At 41.5% G+C, this 18,988-nt stretch overlaps 1 protein-coding gene across 1 annotated transcript in view; it reads right to left on the bottom strand.

Moving 5' to 3' along the window:
* Positions 1-570: 570 nt before the first annotated feature.
* The window catches only part of TNIP3 (TNFAIP3 interacting protein 3), a 36,531-nt gene continuing 18,113 nt past the window's right edge, over positions 571-18,988 (bottom strand). Inside the window, exons 7-14 of the mRNA XM_066318474.1 lie at positions 18,874-18,939; positions 17,884-18,012; positions 15,646-15,774; positions 13,294-13,410; positions 10,789-10,914; positions 9,187-9,348; positions 6,595-6,655; positions 571-1,500 (exon numbers count right to left, since the gene is read on the bottom strand). Coding sequence (XP_066174571.1) covers positions 1,469-1,500; positions 6,595-6,655; positions 9,187-9,348; positions 10,789-10,914; positions 13,294-13,410; positions 15,646-15,774; positions 17,884-18,012; positions 18,874-18,939 — 822 coding nt within the window. The 3' untranslated portion in view covers positions 571-1,468. The remainder of the gene's footprint in view (positions 1,501-6,594; positions 6,656-9,186; positions 9,349-10,788; positions 10,915-13,293; positions 13,411-15,645; positions 15,775-17,883; positions 18,013-18,873; positions 18,940-18,988) is intronic.

Below are 18,988 nucleotides of genomic sequence, written 5' to 3' on the forward strand. Positions count from 1 at the left end.
AATAGTTCACCAAAAAACAACTTCTCCCAGTGCTTTGCTCCTGCTCTTCCGGAATCCGTACTATATAAGTTAGGAATGTCAGTTCTTTCATCCCTGTTGGCAGAAGCAGCATCGCTCTACAATGTAAAAGCAGAAGAATCTTTTCCCCGTTGAGTCCAGAATCAAATGCTGGACATGTTTAATCCTGTAAGGTTATTATTTCCATGCACAGGCCTTTGTCTATTGAAAGGAATGGAAATACCTGTTTCATAAGCAGAAATGACACACGCGGGCAGTCCTGTAGCTGATGATTCTGTCTTTGCACAGCTCCAAGAACTGTTTGTGTCAGAGCTTAAATCCACATGAAGTACTCCTGAGCTACCAGGAAAGTAGGCACAACATCTCATGTCCTGCAAAAATCTGTTTCTTCCTTCAGATGAGGTCCCAGTAGGTTTGGATACCTGTTTCTAAACAGCAGCCTTCTTAAAAACCTGAAGGGAAGAGACAGTCTTGCACGTAGATTATCAAGTAATGCTTGCTGAATACTCATTCACCAAAATTTTCTGAAAAAAAATAATTGTCTAAATACAATTCCACTTAAAAACCAGGTTTTATTCTTGGTTAGAGATTACATGATGACAGTCGGATTCATTACAAGAATAATTTGGAAATAGAAAGCCGCATTCACTGAGAAGTTAAGCCCATTTCTACTAAAATTCTTGCAATACAAATAAGTACACAGAGAACAAAAAAAACCAAAACAACCAAACCTGTGATTATGTTTTACACGTAATTCTAGAGGCAAAACAAAAGGAGATCTGACCCAGACTCAGAAAGGCAAAGTGGGCACCTCTCACCTGGCACAGCACTGGTGGTACCCTGATTACAATCACACAAATGGGTTTAAACAGGAAGCAGATTTCCCGTTTACCAACCAAGAAGGAGAGGACAGAATTCAAGGTGATATATCAACAAATCATTCCCTGGAATAAAAAAACCCCTCATAATTCCCTCATAAACAACAACAAGAACAACAAAATATCACACCAATATTGAGTTTGTAAGCTCTTGAATGTGACATTCAGAACCAGAAATGGCACTCCGAATCCCCAGCAAGAACTGCATCTCTTCTCATCAGGCTTTCAAAGAGATTCTCACAAGGCAGCACAAACAGCATCTTCAGAACAAAGGGCAGTAATGCTTCCCAGCAGAGTTTAACTGGATCCTGAGGATCACCACACTGTATGAGCTGCTTTTCTATTGTCCTCAAAGGGATTTTACCAGACATAAATCACATGCACTGAAGAGATAAGGAGCTAGGGGCAAAAAAAAAAAACCCCAGAAAACCCAACCAACCAACCAAAAAAAATCAAATCAAAACAAAAAAAACCCAACCCCAAACCAAAAAACAACCCAGAAGAAAAGAGAATAATGAAGTTGCAAGGGTCCCTTGCAGCCTTTGGTTTACACTTCTCCAGGCTGGAGGCTGTCAGCGATGGGCTCCCTTCTCCAGGGAGGAGGCTGCAAAAGCAAAATCAACGGGAATTATTGTGACATTGAGAAATGCAGCTCACTTAGGAGCCATTTTCCTCTATTTTGTAACCCTCTCACACACAGAGCCCCCCAAAGCCAACACTGTTCTTCATCACGAGACTAATTAACCAATGCAAGTGGCAGGCAGTAGGAGTGAAGAAGCAAAAGAGAGGGGATATCACAGAGTGCTCCAGGAGTCTCTGTCTCAACTTCTCTCTAATCCTGATATTTGACACAGACAGAGCAAGCAGGAGGGTCTAATGGGTTAAAGCCCCCCTAAAAAATCTTTCCAGACTTCTGAAAAGATCAGCTGACATTCAGCAGCGCTCAGAGGTGTACATTGGCATTAGGTACACCCAAGAGAGATAAATCTGACAGAGGCAATAATTAGGTGGTAGTACCCATGGCTAAGCAGGTGTCTGTGGTTCAAAATTGTGTCTGATAGTAAGTCATTCAAGCTAGGAAAACAAAACAAAATTGAAGAAAGGAAATAGACTATTGCTGGTGCAACACATGCATCCTGAAGCTTCAAAAGGTTTTGGAAATGCTCTAACACATCTCTAGTGTTAGAACAGAAGTGCACTCAGTATTTCAGTTTAAAAGAAACATTAGGAATGATGAATCCTGATCTGCTGGCTCAGAGAAATAAAATTATCAAATCTGCAGCTGTTTAAATCACAGAGCCTGTTCCTCTTCCCATGAGACTTTTCTGCCTGCTACTCTGAAGAACTACAACACATTCTGTGATCTTCAGCTCAAGCTGACTTTTGAAAGCACTTTATCTGCACATGTTCTGGAGTTAGGAATCAGAAGTGTGCTAATGGCCTTTTTGCAATAGCAGAAATCAAGTTGTATCAGTAAAAATGCTGAAAACAATCACATTTTCATTCCCAATGGGGATGGCAAGCTGCTAATTAAATCTGTCTTGACTACTTGGAAGCACTGATAATTTCTCATGTAATGTATGCACTGAGGACAGGCTAATACCAAAAATGTTAAGGGTCCGGGATTTTTTCCAGGAAAATTAAGATGTCAATTAATTGATTTTTTTTTTTGGTGGTCTGGTTTTTATTGAAGACCTCCACAAATCCATTTTTTCCCAGGTTTTCGTATTTTCCCTCCTCTCCCTACAGATGTCATTATTTTCAGTGGCAAACGCCACACTTCTCCCTCCTCTTCTTCCAATTAGCTGTAATTATAACAACATTAGCAGCAAATTAGGTGCCTCCAGGGCAAAAATCTGGGAGGCAGCAGAGTCTGGAAAGGAAGAGGAGCTGAGATTGTAATGGAAGTAAGAGGGCACATCCATGTGGTTATCTGGGCACCCTTAGGGCTTTGCAGGATGAGCTCTGCTTTCCCTGAGCATGCCAAGATGAGGACGTGACCAGCTGCTCCCACAAGCCTCCAGAGCTACCCCTGGAGAGGGAGACCAAAGGCTCCATTTGGGCTTTTCCCCATGCCTGGCATCACTGCATCCAACACAAAAACACCCAGCTCAGGCTGGAGAAACCCATTTGGTTCTATCTGATGTTCTGAAGGGGTAACCGGCGCCCTTAAATGTATCTGCTGGGAATCTTTCTGCCAAGGAAAGAACTGCAGTAGGATTAGTTGTGGAAATGAAAAAGTCAAGATATGCCAGCAGATGCAGCATGCAAAAGGGTTCTTGCTCCAGCAGGCTTTTGAGCAGTAAACCTTTTTTCCAGAGAATTTTGCATTAAAAATCTGGGTCCAGGGAAAATCTCCAAGATCAAGCTCTTTTTTACAACTGTCTTTTCAATTTTGCACAGTTGGATAAGGAAGGAAGTCAACACTGCTTGCCAAATAAAGTGACATTAAGTACATTTGCTGGAAACCTTTTTGCCTTGCTCCTTAAAAATTAAAAAAAAAAAAAAAAAAAACCACCAAAAAACAAACAAAAACAAACAAACAAACAAAAACACACAAAAAACCCAAAACCAACTCAATACAAAAACAAAAAAACCCAACCAAACAAAAAACAAACAAACAAAAAAACAAACAAACAAAAAACACAAACAACCCAAACAACAAGAAAAACCAAAAAACCCAGAATCAACCACAAAACCCAAACAGAACCACATAACCAAGAACAAAAAGGTCAGAAACTGACATCAGGGTGTGACAGAGCACAGAGAGACTTAGGATCTAAAGTTCCTCCTAAAGCAGCACTGTTGGTCTAACAAGGCAAGGCTGGGAGAATTTAAGCACAATTTAGAACTAAGACTTCCTGCACAGCAAGGTACCTGGGGAGGGACCAGTCTAGAGGTGGGAGAGAAAAGTTATTTCCTTGGAAATATATTGTCAGTGCAGTAAGGAAATATCTCATCATCTTCCTTAATCTCTGTCTTGCATCACCTACATTTCCACTTTGCTTCTCCTTCTTTATTGGGACCTTAAAGGAAACTCCTTTGGTTTTTTGGAAGACAAGCTAAACTCTGCCATGAGTTATCTGAGGCTCTAAGCAGTTATTTGAGGGTTGGGGGTTTTATTTCCTCTCATTTTGCCCACTCTATTCCCCTCATCCTTCCCTGTTTTCTGATGAAGTTATTCCCAGTTTATTAGAAAGGGCTCAAATCCAAAAGCGCCAGATCTAAACCATCACACAACCATGAGAGCTCAGGGCTGGACACAACATTGCATCAGTGCTCCTCTGCCAACTACCAAAAACACATCTCTGGGTAAAATAACAGTCTGGAGAGCAAACTTTAGAAAATAGCATCAAATAGTGTTCATCAAATTTCTGTAGCAAAAGTTTCGGGGTTGTTTGGTTTGTTTGTTTTTAATAAAAAAAATCTTCAGAGATAATTCTATATTATTTAAACACAATAGAACAACAAACTGGGCTTAACAAAGGCAGCAGTCCTTTGAGACAGTCTCCTCTTACCATGGGAGCAGCTAAGGAAAGTGGTGCCAGTCAGAAGAAAAGTACAGATATGGTTACAGGAGAAGCAGACAACATGAGATTACAGCTGGTTACAGCAGGACCTGCAGAACCCAAGTCAAATCCCAAAGTACCTGGGCGCAAACACCTTTCTCCCTCACAATGAAGGTGAGAAACTATACAAAACTACAAAAAAATTAGTAATTTCTGGTTAGTGACCTTTAAAGTCCCAATCGTATTATGAAACTTTCACAGATTTCAGATATTTCTAAACCAGGCTTTTTAAATGGAATATTACCAAAAATACCAGTTTCCTGATTAATTTCACTTGTGTTCAGCTCTGAAGTTACAACCTGTGACCTGTGTTTCATTATTATTACTTAAGAAAAAATGCTCAGCATCAAAGGAAAATTTGTTAAGGGAAATTCAAAGGTTTTCCCTAGAAACATTAATCTACTGAAACAGCATTCCTAGCGGAAACTGTTTCATGCCTAAAAGTTGCTGCACTGCTGATTTGCTTCCTATCATGAAGATCTAGCTCAGCAGAGAGATTGATTGGTGCATTTATAATCTGCTGAGAAAACCATGGATGAGAACTGAGAATCAGGAATGCTGCTGCACATATGGGCTCATTTGGACCCACCGGTGTAATTAGCACTTGTACAAAATGGAGCAAATGGGAAAGAAATGGGAACATCAAGAACTCTTGCTCGTGACATATTCTTGGAGCTTCTGTCTTGGAAACCCTTCTCAAAACACTAACAGGCAGATTAAATACAGACAATTATATATAATACATAAAGGCAGGCTAGTGACTCAATATTTTGAGAGTGGAGTTTGACCTCTGCGCAATCAATGGATAAATCAAAATAATCTGTTTTAGCAGCCAGGATAAAAAGAATAAGAGCACAGAAGGTGTTAAAGCAGACATCCCACACACAGCACTATGACTGTTAAGAAACCCTCTTTAAAGGGACTGGAGCAAAAAGGGAAGGGAAAAGTCTTCAAGTTTCCAAATCCCTGTTCTGTTGTTTGGATATTCTGGCCAAGGAACAGAAATAGAAAGATAGAGCACAGATTTGCAAGAAGTTTTTTTCAGGGAGTGAGAAGTCAAGTCACATAGTTGAGCAGGGCAGAAGAAGAATTCTCTTTTTTCAGATCCCCCAAGTGCACTGCTCTGGACCACAGCTGCAGTTGGTGGCTGGACTGGTTTCATTGCCTGTTATAAGCATCCTCCCTGCATCCTCTGGTGCAGTAAATCACTTGCAATTTGAGTGGGAGGAATGGCAAAATTAATCTCCTGTTCCGTTGTGCAGGCACAGCACTACTTTCCCTGTGACCACATCAGAACCCTCCAAAGAGTGGCTGTGTAATTATGGGACATTTTGGTGAGCTACATTCCCACCCTACCCTCTCTTCTGGGCAAACGTGAATGACAGCAAATAATAGAACAGTTCCTCTTTAGCCATCTTCTTCCAGGTGTAACAAAACAGCTTCTGGACTCAGCAGTCCCTGCTGCCCCACAGGGGTGGCACCATGGGATGGCAGATTCCCACCCAGAAGAGATTCCTTGTGGTGTCCATCTCTTGAGTGGTCTGAAACAAGTACTTCAAAACACCCAAGAATGATTTCAAGTCCAGATACAAATATTAATTAGTCCTCCCCGTTTCCAAAAAATTAGTGTGCACTGACCCTTTGGCAAGTATTTAACTCTGTTCACTCTGTGGCTCTATTTTCAGACCTGGCACCCTGGACTACCAGAAGAGATCAGGAACAGCAATGGGCATTTTGCCTAAAGGTCCTAAACCCTGCACTTTGTTACCAAGGGCTCCTAAACCTGCCCTATGCCCCAGTTTTGGCACATCATTAAATTTGCCTTTGGTGGAGCAGCAGAAGCTCTAAGGAGAATTCTGAGGGTATCTTTTCTTTAGGACTATTACTAGGTTTTTAATGAGGCAAAAGTGTGACCCTATAATGTGTAATAGAGACATTTTATGAATTGCAACTAAGCTATAACATAGATGGTGTTACATCAGAAACCTCACCTGTGTTGCACCTTGACTCTCTGAGGCCAAGCTGTCACATAAGCACTCAACAGATAGACTCTACATCTCTCAAAGGCCTCCATTTGAAAAAAAAAAAAAAGTACATTTAATACATGCTCTATACAGCTGTTGTCTTACCATTTGCCTTGTGCTGCACATCTGGAGGAAGCTGGTCAGGAACATACCACTGATAGTCTGGCTGCACAGAACAATAAAACATTATTGCAGCAATATGGACTTCACAGGCACTTCAAACAAAAGAATACTGACATGATAAAAACATAATTGTGCTGTGAAGCTTCTCATTAGCCTTACAAAAGCAGTTTACAAAAATAAAAATCTAATATTTAGGTTGGTATCCACCAATCCCAGTCTTCCACCTTGCTTCCTCTCCTATGGCATTAGAAAAATTGGTGTAAACCTTTCTAGATCCCATAATCACACCAAAACATTAAGAGAACCAAACCAGATTTCAAAAGGACTAAGGAATAAAGTGCAGCAGAAGATACCAGCAGGCATCTCCCTGCACCAAAGAACTCCACAGAAACCTGTCCCACCTGACAGGTGAAGTCTCTTCAGTTTGAATGCATCTGTAACAGCTGTAAAATGCTCCAATGTGACAGGAATTCACCATGGAAAAAAGTTCTCTCCCCTCCTCCCTCTCCTCACAGGTTAGCATTGCTGTTACTATAACATTAGCTATTATCAAATAACTTTCTGAAAATACCGTGGGATAGGGAAAATCTTTCCCATCTTTCTCGTGAGAGGAAGTACTGGGAAGGTTATGTCCATGCAGACATAGTTTTGTCCAGGGAAATCTTGGAAGAAATAGTGCAATACAGTTTATACCACCCACTGTGGTAAATGAGTAGCAAATTACCACTAGAGAAAACAACTGTAGGACCAGCCATTTCAGCTGAAGCTGTGTTAGGCTGTCTGTCTGGAGTAAGAAGTCCATGCAAGCTTGTCAAATTCTAGGTAATTGCTGCTTCAAATTAGTTACACTGGAAAAATGATTCTTGTTCTGCAGAAATTACTCTGACAAAATCATTGACTTGTCCCAAGGGGAATCCTGCAGATTTCAATTTGCAGGAAACAAATTTCATAGACTCCTACAGAAGTTTTGCCTGAATTAAGATGGCAGCATGAAGCTGTAGATAGAGAAAACAGATCTAACTTTAATGTTTTGCTGCATTCATGCATGTACAGCAGTAATCACTCTCCTATATTGTCAGGAAAAAAAAGGAGCTACTGTATTTTAACTTAAATTGTACCAGTCACAGGAATAATCAACTAATTCTGTGCTTGTGGGCAAATAATGTGAACTTCGATACAAAGCTATAAGCACAGGTAGTTCTTCACCAATGGCTCAAATTACATTCATTTGCATTGCTTTTTTTAGTTTCTGGTTAATTTTATGTTCTCTGACCACTTCTTCTCTTTTTACGTACGTACATCTTGCAAACTTGAATGAATTTTAGGAACAAGATGTGTGTTTCACATTAGACTAACCAAAATGTTTCTACTAGAGTGCAAAAAGGAAAGAAAAAGCACAAGAACAGAAAAAGAACGAAAAAAGCAAAAGCACAGACTAAACATGCAGGATTATGTATCAGGACACCCATTAAATTCTAACACCTTTCTCCATTGCTAACAAATTGCTCAGGGAGGTACCCAAAGCTCAGAGCAGCAACTCACACAGGCAAAGAATTGAAAAAAAAAGGGTCAGAATGAAATGGGGAGTTACAAAGCAACCAGTCAGACTGACACCGGTGCTCCAGCAGGAATGACAGAGTTGTAAACCCAGTGATCCCTCACAGAATTAGAAACCCAGATGATGAAAGTTCAGGGAGAAGAGCCAAAATAATCTGGGCCAGTGTCCAAATTGCAGGGAAAAACATTCTGCAATACTTCCAACTCTGATAAATAGGCAGATAAGCACACTCCTGAAGCACAGAAATTACTTGTCTGACCACAGCTTTTCCATTGGATTTCTACAGCCTGAAAGCCTTACATGCATTTTGCAAAAATTCAGCTATAATTTCTCAAATAATGAGCATCTTTCCATATGTGACAGCTTTATAGCCAGAAACAGATATTGTGTATTTAAAATGACATTCACCATGTTTAAATGCATTCTCACTGGATTGGAACAAGCCAGCCCACTTAGATAACCCAAAGCACTTAAAAAAAAATGTTCTTTGAAGCAGTATTTTCCTTGGAATAAATAACTCCCCCTCAGAGAACCTGCTCCAGTGCAAAGCTATCCTTCTTCACGCTGAGGAAGACAGGACTTTGTTGTGTTCCAGGAAAAAAGGCACATTTCCCATTGTGTTAGCCACACTCAGACAGAACTTCCACTTCCGCTGATTTGGTTTTTATTATCTTATGTTGAAGGCTCAGAGCAGATCCCTACTTCTGAGGTGAGGTAATTATAGAAAAGACTCTGAATGTGTGTCATGGAAATAAATTAATCTAAGAAATCAGCAAGACTCCAATCAAACAACCTTATTTTTTTTAATTAACCAACAGATGTAAAAGAATCCTGTTTTTCTTCTTCGCACTGTCACAGATAAAGAGTATTTGCCAAAGCAAATTCGATTTTGATCTGGACTAAACAACACACTAGGAGAGCCCAGATTCAGTTGCTGCTGAGGATGGCAGGGTGATGGCCACCACGCTGTGAGAAAATCAGTGTCCTTGTCACACAGGTGATGGTGGGAACCTTACCGAGCGCTGCTCCTGCTGCTTCTGTGCCCTGCCAGGCACCGGATGCACTCGGGGGTCTGGATAGTGAAGAACCATCCCACAGCCCCCATAACTGACACATGGAGAGAGGAAGAGTGGAGCTGGGTAACTGGGCCTCTCAGGCTGTACTGGGAGGTCTTTTGTCTGTCAAGAAAATAAGAACAAGAGGAAATGCATTAGCAGTGGAATGCAACCAACAGAACATTCAGGTACAAGTGGGTTGCAGCACTGCTTGTTTAGACCCTTCAGAATACTTATAATTAAAAAAATCATTTAAGACAGCTGACTTGCGCCACACCAGAGTCTTGATGCCTTTTATGGGAGGAAAATATTGGTTCCAAGATACGACAAGCACGTTTCTGTGTGTCTTTTATATTCCAAAACAACTCTATATTTTCATTACACACAGCAGCTTTCAAGAGTTCAAAGCAGAACTACATGGACAGTCACTTGCATGACAAGATAAGTAAATCATTTTGGTACAGGACCAAAGTTGTTGGCCTCAGATTTGGGTCTGCCTTTTTTAAGCCCTCTGCTTTCCAGTAGAGCCAATAGGAATTTGCCTAAGGACAGAGTAAGGAAGGGTAAGAGATGATTAATATTTTGTGACTGTGAGTCACAACTAAATAATTTGACTTAAGAAAACAAACTAATAAATATTTTATATGCTTGCTCTCATCTTTGAAATCCTCCACAAGCTCTGTTTAATCAAATCCCAAGGCAGGAAGAGACAAACAGGAAGATCTCCAGTGTGAACTGTTGCTGCACTGCAGGGACAGTCAAGCACAACACCTCTGAACCTGGCCAGAGTGAGGGGCACAGGGCAGCACCTGGCCTCTGACACTTCAGCAAGGCCCCTCTGATGCATGGCTTGGCTGAGAATGAGACAATCCTGAAGTTTCTGTGTCACAACAGTGTTGGGGAGGACAATAAATCACCACAGAGCATTTTGGTAATCAGCCGTTCTTTTAAAGTATTGCACAATTGCGTCAAGACAGGAAACCTCGGAATTTCACCATTCTTAAATGGGGATTGAGAAAGCTCAGAGTTTTGTACACCATGATTTTACTATGGCTTCCTACTGACACTACTTTGAAGAGATAAAAAGGATGTTGCAATAAAAAATTATTGCAGAGGCTGCTCAGCCAATTTGTATGGAGACCTTTTTTTACTCAGTGATATTAACATCACTCTGTAATTCAATTGCAGAGGTCAGGATTAACTACAGAAGCTCTTTATTTCAAAAGTTGGTTTGATTTTACAACTCCTATATCAAATGCCAGTGAAACAATCAAAGTCCTCTGGATTTGTTTTTGGTTGCGTCCACCCTCTCCCTCCTCCATTTTCAGATATGTTTAAGAAGTTTCTGCAATAAATACTCCCTTCATCTACTCATTTTGGAAGTCTTCTCTAATCGTTTCTCATCTTCTCACTGCATTACTTCAGAATGATTTCATCCCAGGTGGTGACCTCATATAAAATCCAATGTCAATTAATGGAAGCCAGAAAGCCTTGAGCTGTGTGGAAAGTGAGAAAAAAAAAATACACATGTGCTGGCAAGGGGAGCTTTCTTTTGACTCATACCTGAGAGCTGAGTTTACTCAGTTGAGATTGCAATCTTTCATTAATTTTCTGCAATGCTTCTTTCTCCTCATTAAGCCTCTCTCGGTCAGATCTCTCCTTTCTGAAGTCTTCCTCGTATATTTGGACCTGCAATCGTGGTGAACCGTGTGTGAACTTCAGCAGAGCCACTTTGTGGTTTGGTTGCTTTCTAAACACTGCCCAAGCAGAAGAGTGAATTCCAAGCAGGGGGATCCCTGCTCTGTACAGTTCTCCAAACAAAAGCTTCCCTGGTCTTTTTTTGTGACCAATACAAAGTGATAAGCAATGACCATTCTCCAGTGGCACACATAATTGAAACAGTCCCCAGTGCCAGTTTTTGTACAGTCTTGCAATTCAAAAAGCTGACTGGCAAACATCAGTTCCAAATTTTATAAGTGAGATAGCAAATACTAGCATTGGTCTTTTTAATGGACTGGCAGTAGCAGGAAAAAAACTTTACCAACGTTTTCCCAGTTTTCTCTTCAGTTATGGGCACTTTTAACTCCCTCCTGTATCTCAAGTGCAAGGAGTTAGAGAAGAACCTCCCCACCCCAGTGTAGAGGCAGAGGGGAGCATAATGTACACAATTCCAAATGGAATGTAATGCTCACAGTTCCCAGTGGAAACACAGATGTTTGTCCTTGTTCCTAGAAAATAAGCTGCCTTGCAAATGCTGAAGGATGCAGTGGCTTAGTTCTTTTTTTTTGTGGTCAGGAATTACAGAGCCTCATCCCATTAAAAAATATCTGACCACCTCAGGCATAGGCAGCGAGCACACAGATTTGGAAACAAAACAAAAATCCAGCAATTATTTGGTGTTAAGATGACTGCCTTAGTTCTTCAGCTAATGGGCAGGCATCCACCTGGTGAGAAGCTGGAGGACGGTGGCACTCTACTGACAAATAACAGCAAAGGCATGTTTGGGTGGGAACCACCACCAGAACTTTCAGAAGCCCTTTCATGTCCTCTTGGTTGCTCACTAAAGCCTGCTGACAGTCTCCTCCGAAAAAACTTGCTGTTGTTCATGCCCTGCCCATTGGTCAGACCCAGTTTTCTTTTGCTGGAAGCAGTGCTATGACTTCACAGAAGGACTAGAAAACTTAATATCTCAGAGGAGGAAAAGGGTCAACACAGGGCTCTATAAACTCTTTTCCTGACCCTCTGAAACAGAGACAAAGCTGTTACTTGCAGAAATCCCCGCATCCCTTGTCCATCTACATGCTTCTCTCCTCAGTATTTCCTCATTTCTTCTCTCCCAGTTCCTTCTCTGTTGTCCATTTCCCCTCCTACTCCCTAGCTGTACAGCTCCTGGCTGGAGCTGCAAGAGAACCTCTTTGGCACAGTTTTGCCAAGGATTCTGTTGCCCTGAGAAAGAGGGGACACCTCCCACACCTCCCAATGCCTTCATCTCTGCTGCCATGACCAGGGATGGGCTGACGACAGCCAAGCCCCTGTGGAACTCTGTCCCCTCACTCCTTGTCCCAAGAGTCCCTCCTCCATCAGTTAGAGCTTTCTGGTCCATTTCATGTAGAAGGAATCACTGTACTGATTTATACAACTAGAAAAACACATTCATGAAATGGATACCCCATGAGAATTTTGGAAAAAAAAAGCCGGTTTACTCTATTTTATTGTGTAGAATGAAATAACTCATTACTGTACAATCAAGTGCAGGATTTTGTTCTCCAGCATGTGGCAAGCATTACAGTAGAGAGAAAAATCTGGCTCTGCTGTCAAACGTGACAGAAACAAGTATTTTATTCCCATTGAATAAAATTCCCATTCTGATCACATCCATTTGTGTGTCAATAACATTAACCCTGACACTATCCAGGACAACAGACCTGAAGTGTTAAAACTATCTGAAAACGATACTGTTTTTAAACTGATTCTCTCATATGGAAAGAAAGACAGTGCACAAAACACTTGAGCTGCTCAGAACAAAGATGGAAAAAATAAATAAATACATGTCTATAGTGATACTATAGACACTATATACATGTCTGTAGGGCTTGGGATACAGGTTATGGGTGCAAATGGTTTGTCTCACACTGAGAAAACTGAAATGCCAATGCTCTAGTTTTCCAAGACTGAGATCCTTGGATATTTCACTACACTGGCAATTTCTAAGATAAAAGGAGCAGAAGAAAAAATCGGTAACTCATGAAATTTAACATTCCTTCTGGATGACCATCAGCCCCTAGGAAAAAAGCTGGCAGGACACCCCCAGGAGTCAGGAGAGCCATTCTGCTGCTTTGAGTCCTCCACAAGTCCTTGCTCCAGTCCTTTGCCAGGACTCAGTTTCACTTGGTGGACACTGCTGTGATGACAGCATCCGGGGAAACATCACTCCAAAGGGCTGTGGCTAAACTGGCTCTCTTCCTTTCAAAAGCTCTACACAGCAATCTACCAGCCGCAGTCTCTGCCAGAGAAGGCAAAAAATTATGGTGTATGAAATCAATCCAGGCTCTCTTGAGCTGTTCTCACCTGCTGTTTAAGAACTTCAAGTTGGGTTCTCATCTCCTCAATGCTGCTCCTGTCACCCTTCCCTGGAGGAGTCCCGACAACAGGTGGGTGCTGCTTTTTCAACACATCCAGAAGGGCCTGCAATGTCAAACAGCAAAATCACTAAACAGAGATTCACTACATGAAAAAGAAAAAAAAATACTTTAAAATTATTAAAAAGAGGTTTCCCTTCAGTTGTAGTTGCTTCAATTATATACATGGGATAACAAACCCACTTTACTACAGTGAAGTCTGCCTGAAACGTTTTTTGCTCTAGAAGTAGAGATTCCTTCACGTGGAACCAAGTAAACCCTCCTGTCTGAGGAAGTTGTGTAGTCTCGATAGCTTGTCACTAGAGGGAGTTACGGATACACACAACACCGGTACCACTCTCAACTCTGTTTTACACTGAAATTCTGCCACGGTTCTTTGCAGACTCTGTTTATTTGTAACAGCACTACACAGCGCTCCCTTGGACTGGAATAATCTTTAAATCACTCCGACATCTCTCTGTCTATAACCACACATTATAATTATCTATTATTTTCTCTGCTCTTGCACAAATACCATTCAGCACTTCTCAAATTCGGTCACAAAAGATATGAATCCCTAACTTCACCCCTTTTAGAAGTTGAATTCATGCCAATGAGCCTCAGCTCTCCCTTGCTGCTCACACTCCATGCGGGAAGGATGGAAGATATTTGGAGGAGAAAGAGACAAAGGGGGAAGAAGTGGTCAAGCAGCAGAACCAGTATCCAAAGCAATCCAAGGATTGGTATTAATTATCCAAGGCCCAACGAACACCAAGCACTTTCCACGGAAGGCACAGAAAAGGAAGACTTCTTATCTGATGAGCTGCTGTCCCTAAGAATGGTGCAGAAGTGAAATTGGCATAATAGTGGCAAAGCTTATGTTCCATGCCTGTACATAAAAGAAGGTTGAACTTAAACTGGGAGGGTGAAAATACTGTTACCCTGATTAACCCTTCTTCTGCCCCTTTGAACCTCCCTTTAATACCTTTTTGAGAAGATTCTACAACTCAGAGTTATGAAGGAAAAAAAAAAAAAAAAAAAAAAAAAGAAGAATCCATAAAATTAAATCTTCAAAACGTTAACTGTAAGGTGAAGATTATTTTCAAACTGCATTTGGAAACAGTATTGTGTGACCCTGCTTTATCCATTCACATAAAAAGAAGAAAAAGTTGTTTGATTTCAGAGAATTTGTAATAACTTCAAGTGGCTGAACCTGAAATAGCAGGCAACTAAAGTCAGAAGGGCACGGAGGGCCCCTTCCTGTCTCATGTGTATTCATGACATGAGGCTTGAAGGATGCAAATGCACAGAAAAATCAGTAAACTGCTTTTGGGAAAGCGTATATGAAATTGATGCTTCATGCAAAAGAATGCTCTATATACCCATCTGTCTTATTACAGCCACATCATAAGACAGCAAAATAAAACATTTAAACAAGTTGTTTAACAAACAAGGCCTTGAATTAGACTGGTGCTTTGAGCAAGTCTTGTCAACGCATTTCAAAAAGAGCTAGAGACCATGGGGTCTGTCCTATTTTTTCTTATGGTAGCATTATGTTTTCTGTCTTGATTTCTATACCTCATGGTCCTATAGCTTATTAAAGCATGTATTAAAGTTACACAGCAATGGTTACTGCAGTGCATTTCCTCAGGAAGTGTTCGTGGTTCACCATGAAATACAAAATTGTTAGAAAACACCCACTGCTTTATGTGATCATTTGATTAAACGAAATTACATTTATTACTTTCCCTCAGTTAAAAAAAATTCCCATTTAGCTATTTAATGACAATTTTCTCAGTGAGACATATATACACATAATATTATAGGTATGAATATGTGTATGTATGGACAAAACCAGTAAGGCAGGACCATGTCTTGTGAAGAGAAGCCATTATTCTCAAACACAGAATACATGTACAACAACAGTTTTAAAGTGTGTGACCTTTCTTTTCAACCACAGTCTTTCACTAGATGCATACAGAAGCATCTTTGTGCTACTTCCCTTTTGCTCTGAGGGGGAAGGATGTAGAAAAGGCTTAGACATGACATGTAGAGAGGTTTTACAGGAGAAGCCAAACACTCTCTGAATTTTTCTCCTTGCACTGCAGCCCTACTACCTGCCAAGAGCAGCATGCACAGGTCTGAGCTGAAGTGAGGTCTTGTGTGTTTCCCCAGCTCCCAGATGGTGATTATGTTTCTGCCACCAGGTTGTTCGCCCAGGATTGAACTGATGGCATCTGGGAGCTCACTGACAACAGAGATCCCAAAATCAGAGGAATCAGTAGCTCACTCCTGTTCCTACCTTGTTGAGACGACTTATTTCACTCTCATAGTGTTCGTTCTTTCTGGTCATTGAGGCGTTTTTCTGCTTCAGGAGCCTGTTCTCTTCCTTCATTTCATGGAGAGCTTCACTGAGGACCTCTGTATCTCTCTGGGATGCAAAAACACAGAGAGATGCTGCAGAAATGCAGATGGAAACATTTTTCAAGAGCAATTTTTCAGAATACTCTTCTGTCTGACAGATGTGCTGCATTTTTGTTGTCCCAAACATAGTTGGGAAGGGAAGCAACAGGAAGGCAGATCATTAGTACACCCAGATATGATAAAGTCTGTAGAAATTGTTTTGACCACTCACCATATGATGAGACAGAGACAACATGCCAGACTAAATCCCTGCTCTCTCCAGTTGCACGAAGGCATGGGAATGCTGGCAAGCCAAGCAGATCAAAATCACATCCAGTTACCCCAGTCCCACATTCCTCTTATGTACTCAGAGAATAAGACCAGGGCTAAATGCTGGTGGAGTCCCAGCCATTCCCAGTGCTGAACAACGTTGAAGAAAAAAAACAGTATTTCAAATATTTTCTGCAGCTGCTTTATGTGAATAAAAAAGTGAGATCCAACAATCACAGGCACAGCACACCACAGGAATGGGGTTTTTTTTCTGCATAAAAGGCACATCTTTGTGCAGCCAGTCACAATTTGAGCTCATCAGAAGCTCATCGTGAGCTAATTAAGCCAGTGAAAAACACCCCTGAGTAACTGTTGCTTAGACAGGAGGAAGCTTGACTCTGCTGTGTTCTAAGTTATCTGGAACATTTCATTTTCTCCAAAAATTAGGCAGGATTAGCCGGGTATCTCTGTAATAACTATAGGAACTCATCCTAATACTTATACTAGCTTGAGCTAGCTCAAGCTAACAAGCACTCACTGGTTGAGTGTGCAACTCAAGAGAAATTGCAGATTTGAGACCAAAGTTCCATGCTGGTTAACCTCATAAAAAAAGTTTTGGACTATACTGTCTTTTAGTTCATTAGTCATGTACGCAGTAAAAAAATCTGGGAGAGTGTACTACTCATCCTTATTTTTATAAAATGGTAGCTATTCTCCCAGGTATCATACATTAAAAGGCAGGCAGTAACATGAACAGAAATATGGACTGTCTCACACTGAATCAGCATTCAGAGCAAATATGAGCAATGATTCAGCAAGTACATAACACAGCTTGTCCTAAAACATGTGAACACTGCACTATAGATTTGGAATCAAGTATGTGCTTAGCTAAGACTGATAAGCAGCTAAGATGAATGCTCTGCTTATGGAGATGTAAGCTAAGGGGGTTGCATTCCTTTTCATGCAGCAGCTAGCTCACACCTTAATCAGAGCCTGGAAGCAATGCAATTGCCACTTGTTTCAGGTTACCACGTGAATAGAGAAGCCCAACTTCAGCCATCATCACCATCTAGAAACTCTCACTAGAGGTCAGGAAGTACATGATACCATGAAGCAGAATGAGAACAGGAAGCACCACTCTGTGGGGTTTCTAAAATGGAGCACAAAGTTTTGTGTAGGTGTCCATCATTCAGGTGGTTTTGCTGAGGTGGGAATCCAGCTCAGGGATCTACATTTAGATGCAAAAGCCCACCACAAGTGCCAGTGCCCAAACAGTCCTGAGAGAGCAGTTCAACCATTCTGAGGGTGAGGTGAACACTACTCCGGGGCAGCTGATCAGCCCAGACACTTCCAGCCCTGATTACTGCACTGATGGGGTTATGAATATTTGCAGGGAGCTGAGACAGCTAGCACATGTATGAGAGCCTGTATTGTCAGTACCAAAACCCGGGGAACTGGAGCTGCGTTTATTCCTCAAGGATTTCTTGCCAAGCACTTCATGTAACATCTGCACTGGTGCTTCTCTTCCATTTGAAACAACAGCAGCGTTTTCCTCCACAAACAAATTCACCCTGAACTGAACCCTGAAATCTGTGCAGTGCAGATAACAACCTGCTCTTTACTCCCCTCCTCCACACACAGTAATGCTGTGCTGCCTGCCAGTCCTACTGAAATGACTCTTTCTCTACACACAGTTCTGTGATGAGGCAGCCCGGCAGCCGCTGCCTTGGGTAGGATATTGAGGAGCCACAGGCTCCCCTCTGGGCTGTGCACAGCCCACGCTGTGCCTCGTGCAAGGGGAGAACGATGAAAGGCAGGAGGCAGCTCACCACAGAGCACAAAAGGCGTGCACAGGGCACTCTCCTACCTTTTCCTGCAGGAGCCTCTCTCTGCCCAGCGCTCGCTGCCTCTCCTCTGGAGGCTGCCGGTGTCTCTCCTGCTCCAGCTCACTCACTCTCCTCTCCGACATGTCCAGCTTTGCCTTCACCTCTGTCAGCTGAAAAGCAAGTGACAGACCATGCTGGGCTCACCGGGGATTCTGAAAGGCACAGCACCTTCAGGGCGTTGAGCCAGAGGCATGAAACAGTACCAGATTAAATGAGGAAGAGCCATCTGGATTCCTCTTTTCTTTGGGGGAAAAAGAAAACGAATGATTCAGGATCTCAGTAAAGCTTTCAGGAAAATATTAGAGAGAAAATTTTCCTGATAAGCACATTAAGTCATTCGATAAACTTCCTTTTCACAGAAGGAAAGAGTAGATGAGATGTGTCAGTCAATGAACCAACCTGGGGTCTGGAATAACAGACAAAATTGTAAGCACTGAACTTCACTAGGGAGCTGATGATAATGTCTGCAGCAATGATGCCACACAGCCACAAGCAAGGAATAAAAGCTATATCACTTGGATCTTGGATGGGGAAAAAAAAAATATTTATTTACAATTTATTTTGAAAGTCTCGGCTTAGAGAGTGAAGTAAATTCTCTTTGATGGAGAATTTACCAGAGAGCTCCCAGACTTTACAAGAGATGGGACAAGAACCAGCATATATGTGATAATGTGGCACACCAGGCTGATTTTCAGTTAATTGTACTCTCACTTATGTGCAATTTTTACTTTTCTTTGCAATTTTACACACTGGTCCCTAATATTTTAGGGACACCCTGCTTCTCTGGTTAGTTTGTTCTACTGAAGATTGACACACATTGGCTTCACTTTTATATGATGAAGCCTTTTAAATTTATGAGCTCAAGACAAAGTAAGGCATTGACCATGGCTATGGCTGGCTGACGTTTGAACACAGACTTAGCCGTCAGCAGGTGGCACACATATTGCAGCAGAAGTTGTCAGCATTGTTACCTGCTTTTCATAAAGCTGTTTCATACTTCTAAATTGATGATCCCATTGCTTGTTCACCTCCAGAAGCTGCAATTATCAGGAAGGCACAGTAAATAACACTTATTTCAACATTTTC

The sequence above is a fragment of the Sylvia atricapilla genome, chromosome 4 (genome assembly GCF_009819655.1).
Source record: "Sylvia atricapilla isolate bSylAtr1 chromosome 4, bSylAtr1.pri, whole genome shotgun sequence".
Taxonomy (NCBI): domain Eukaryota; kingdom Metazoa; phylum Chordata; class Aves; order Passeriformes; family Sylviidae; genus Sylvia; species Sylvia atricapilla.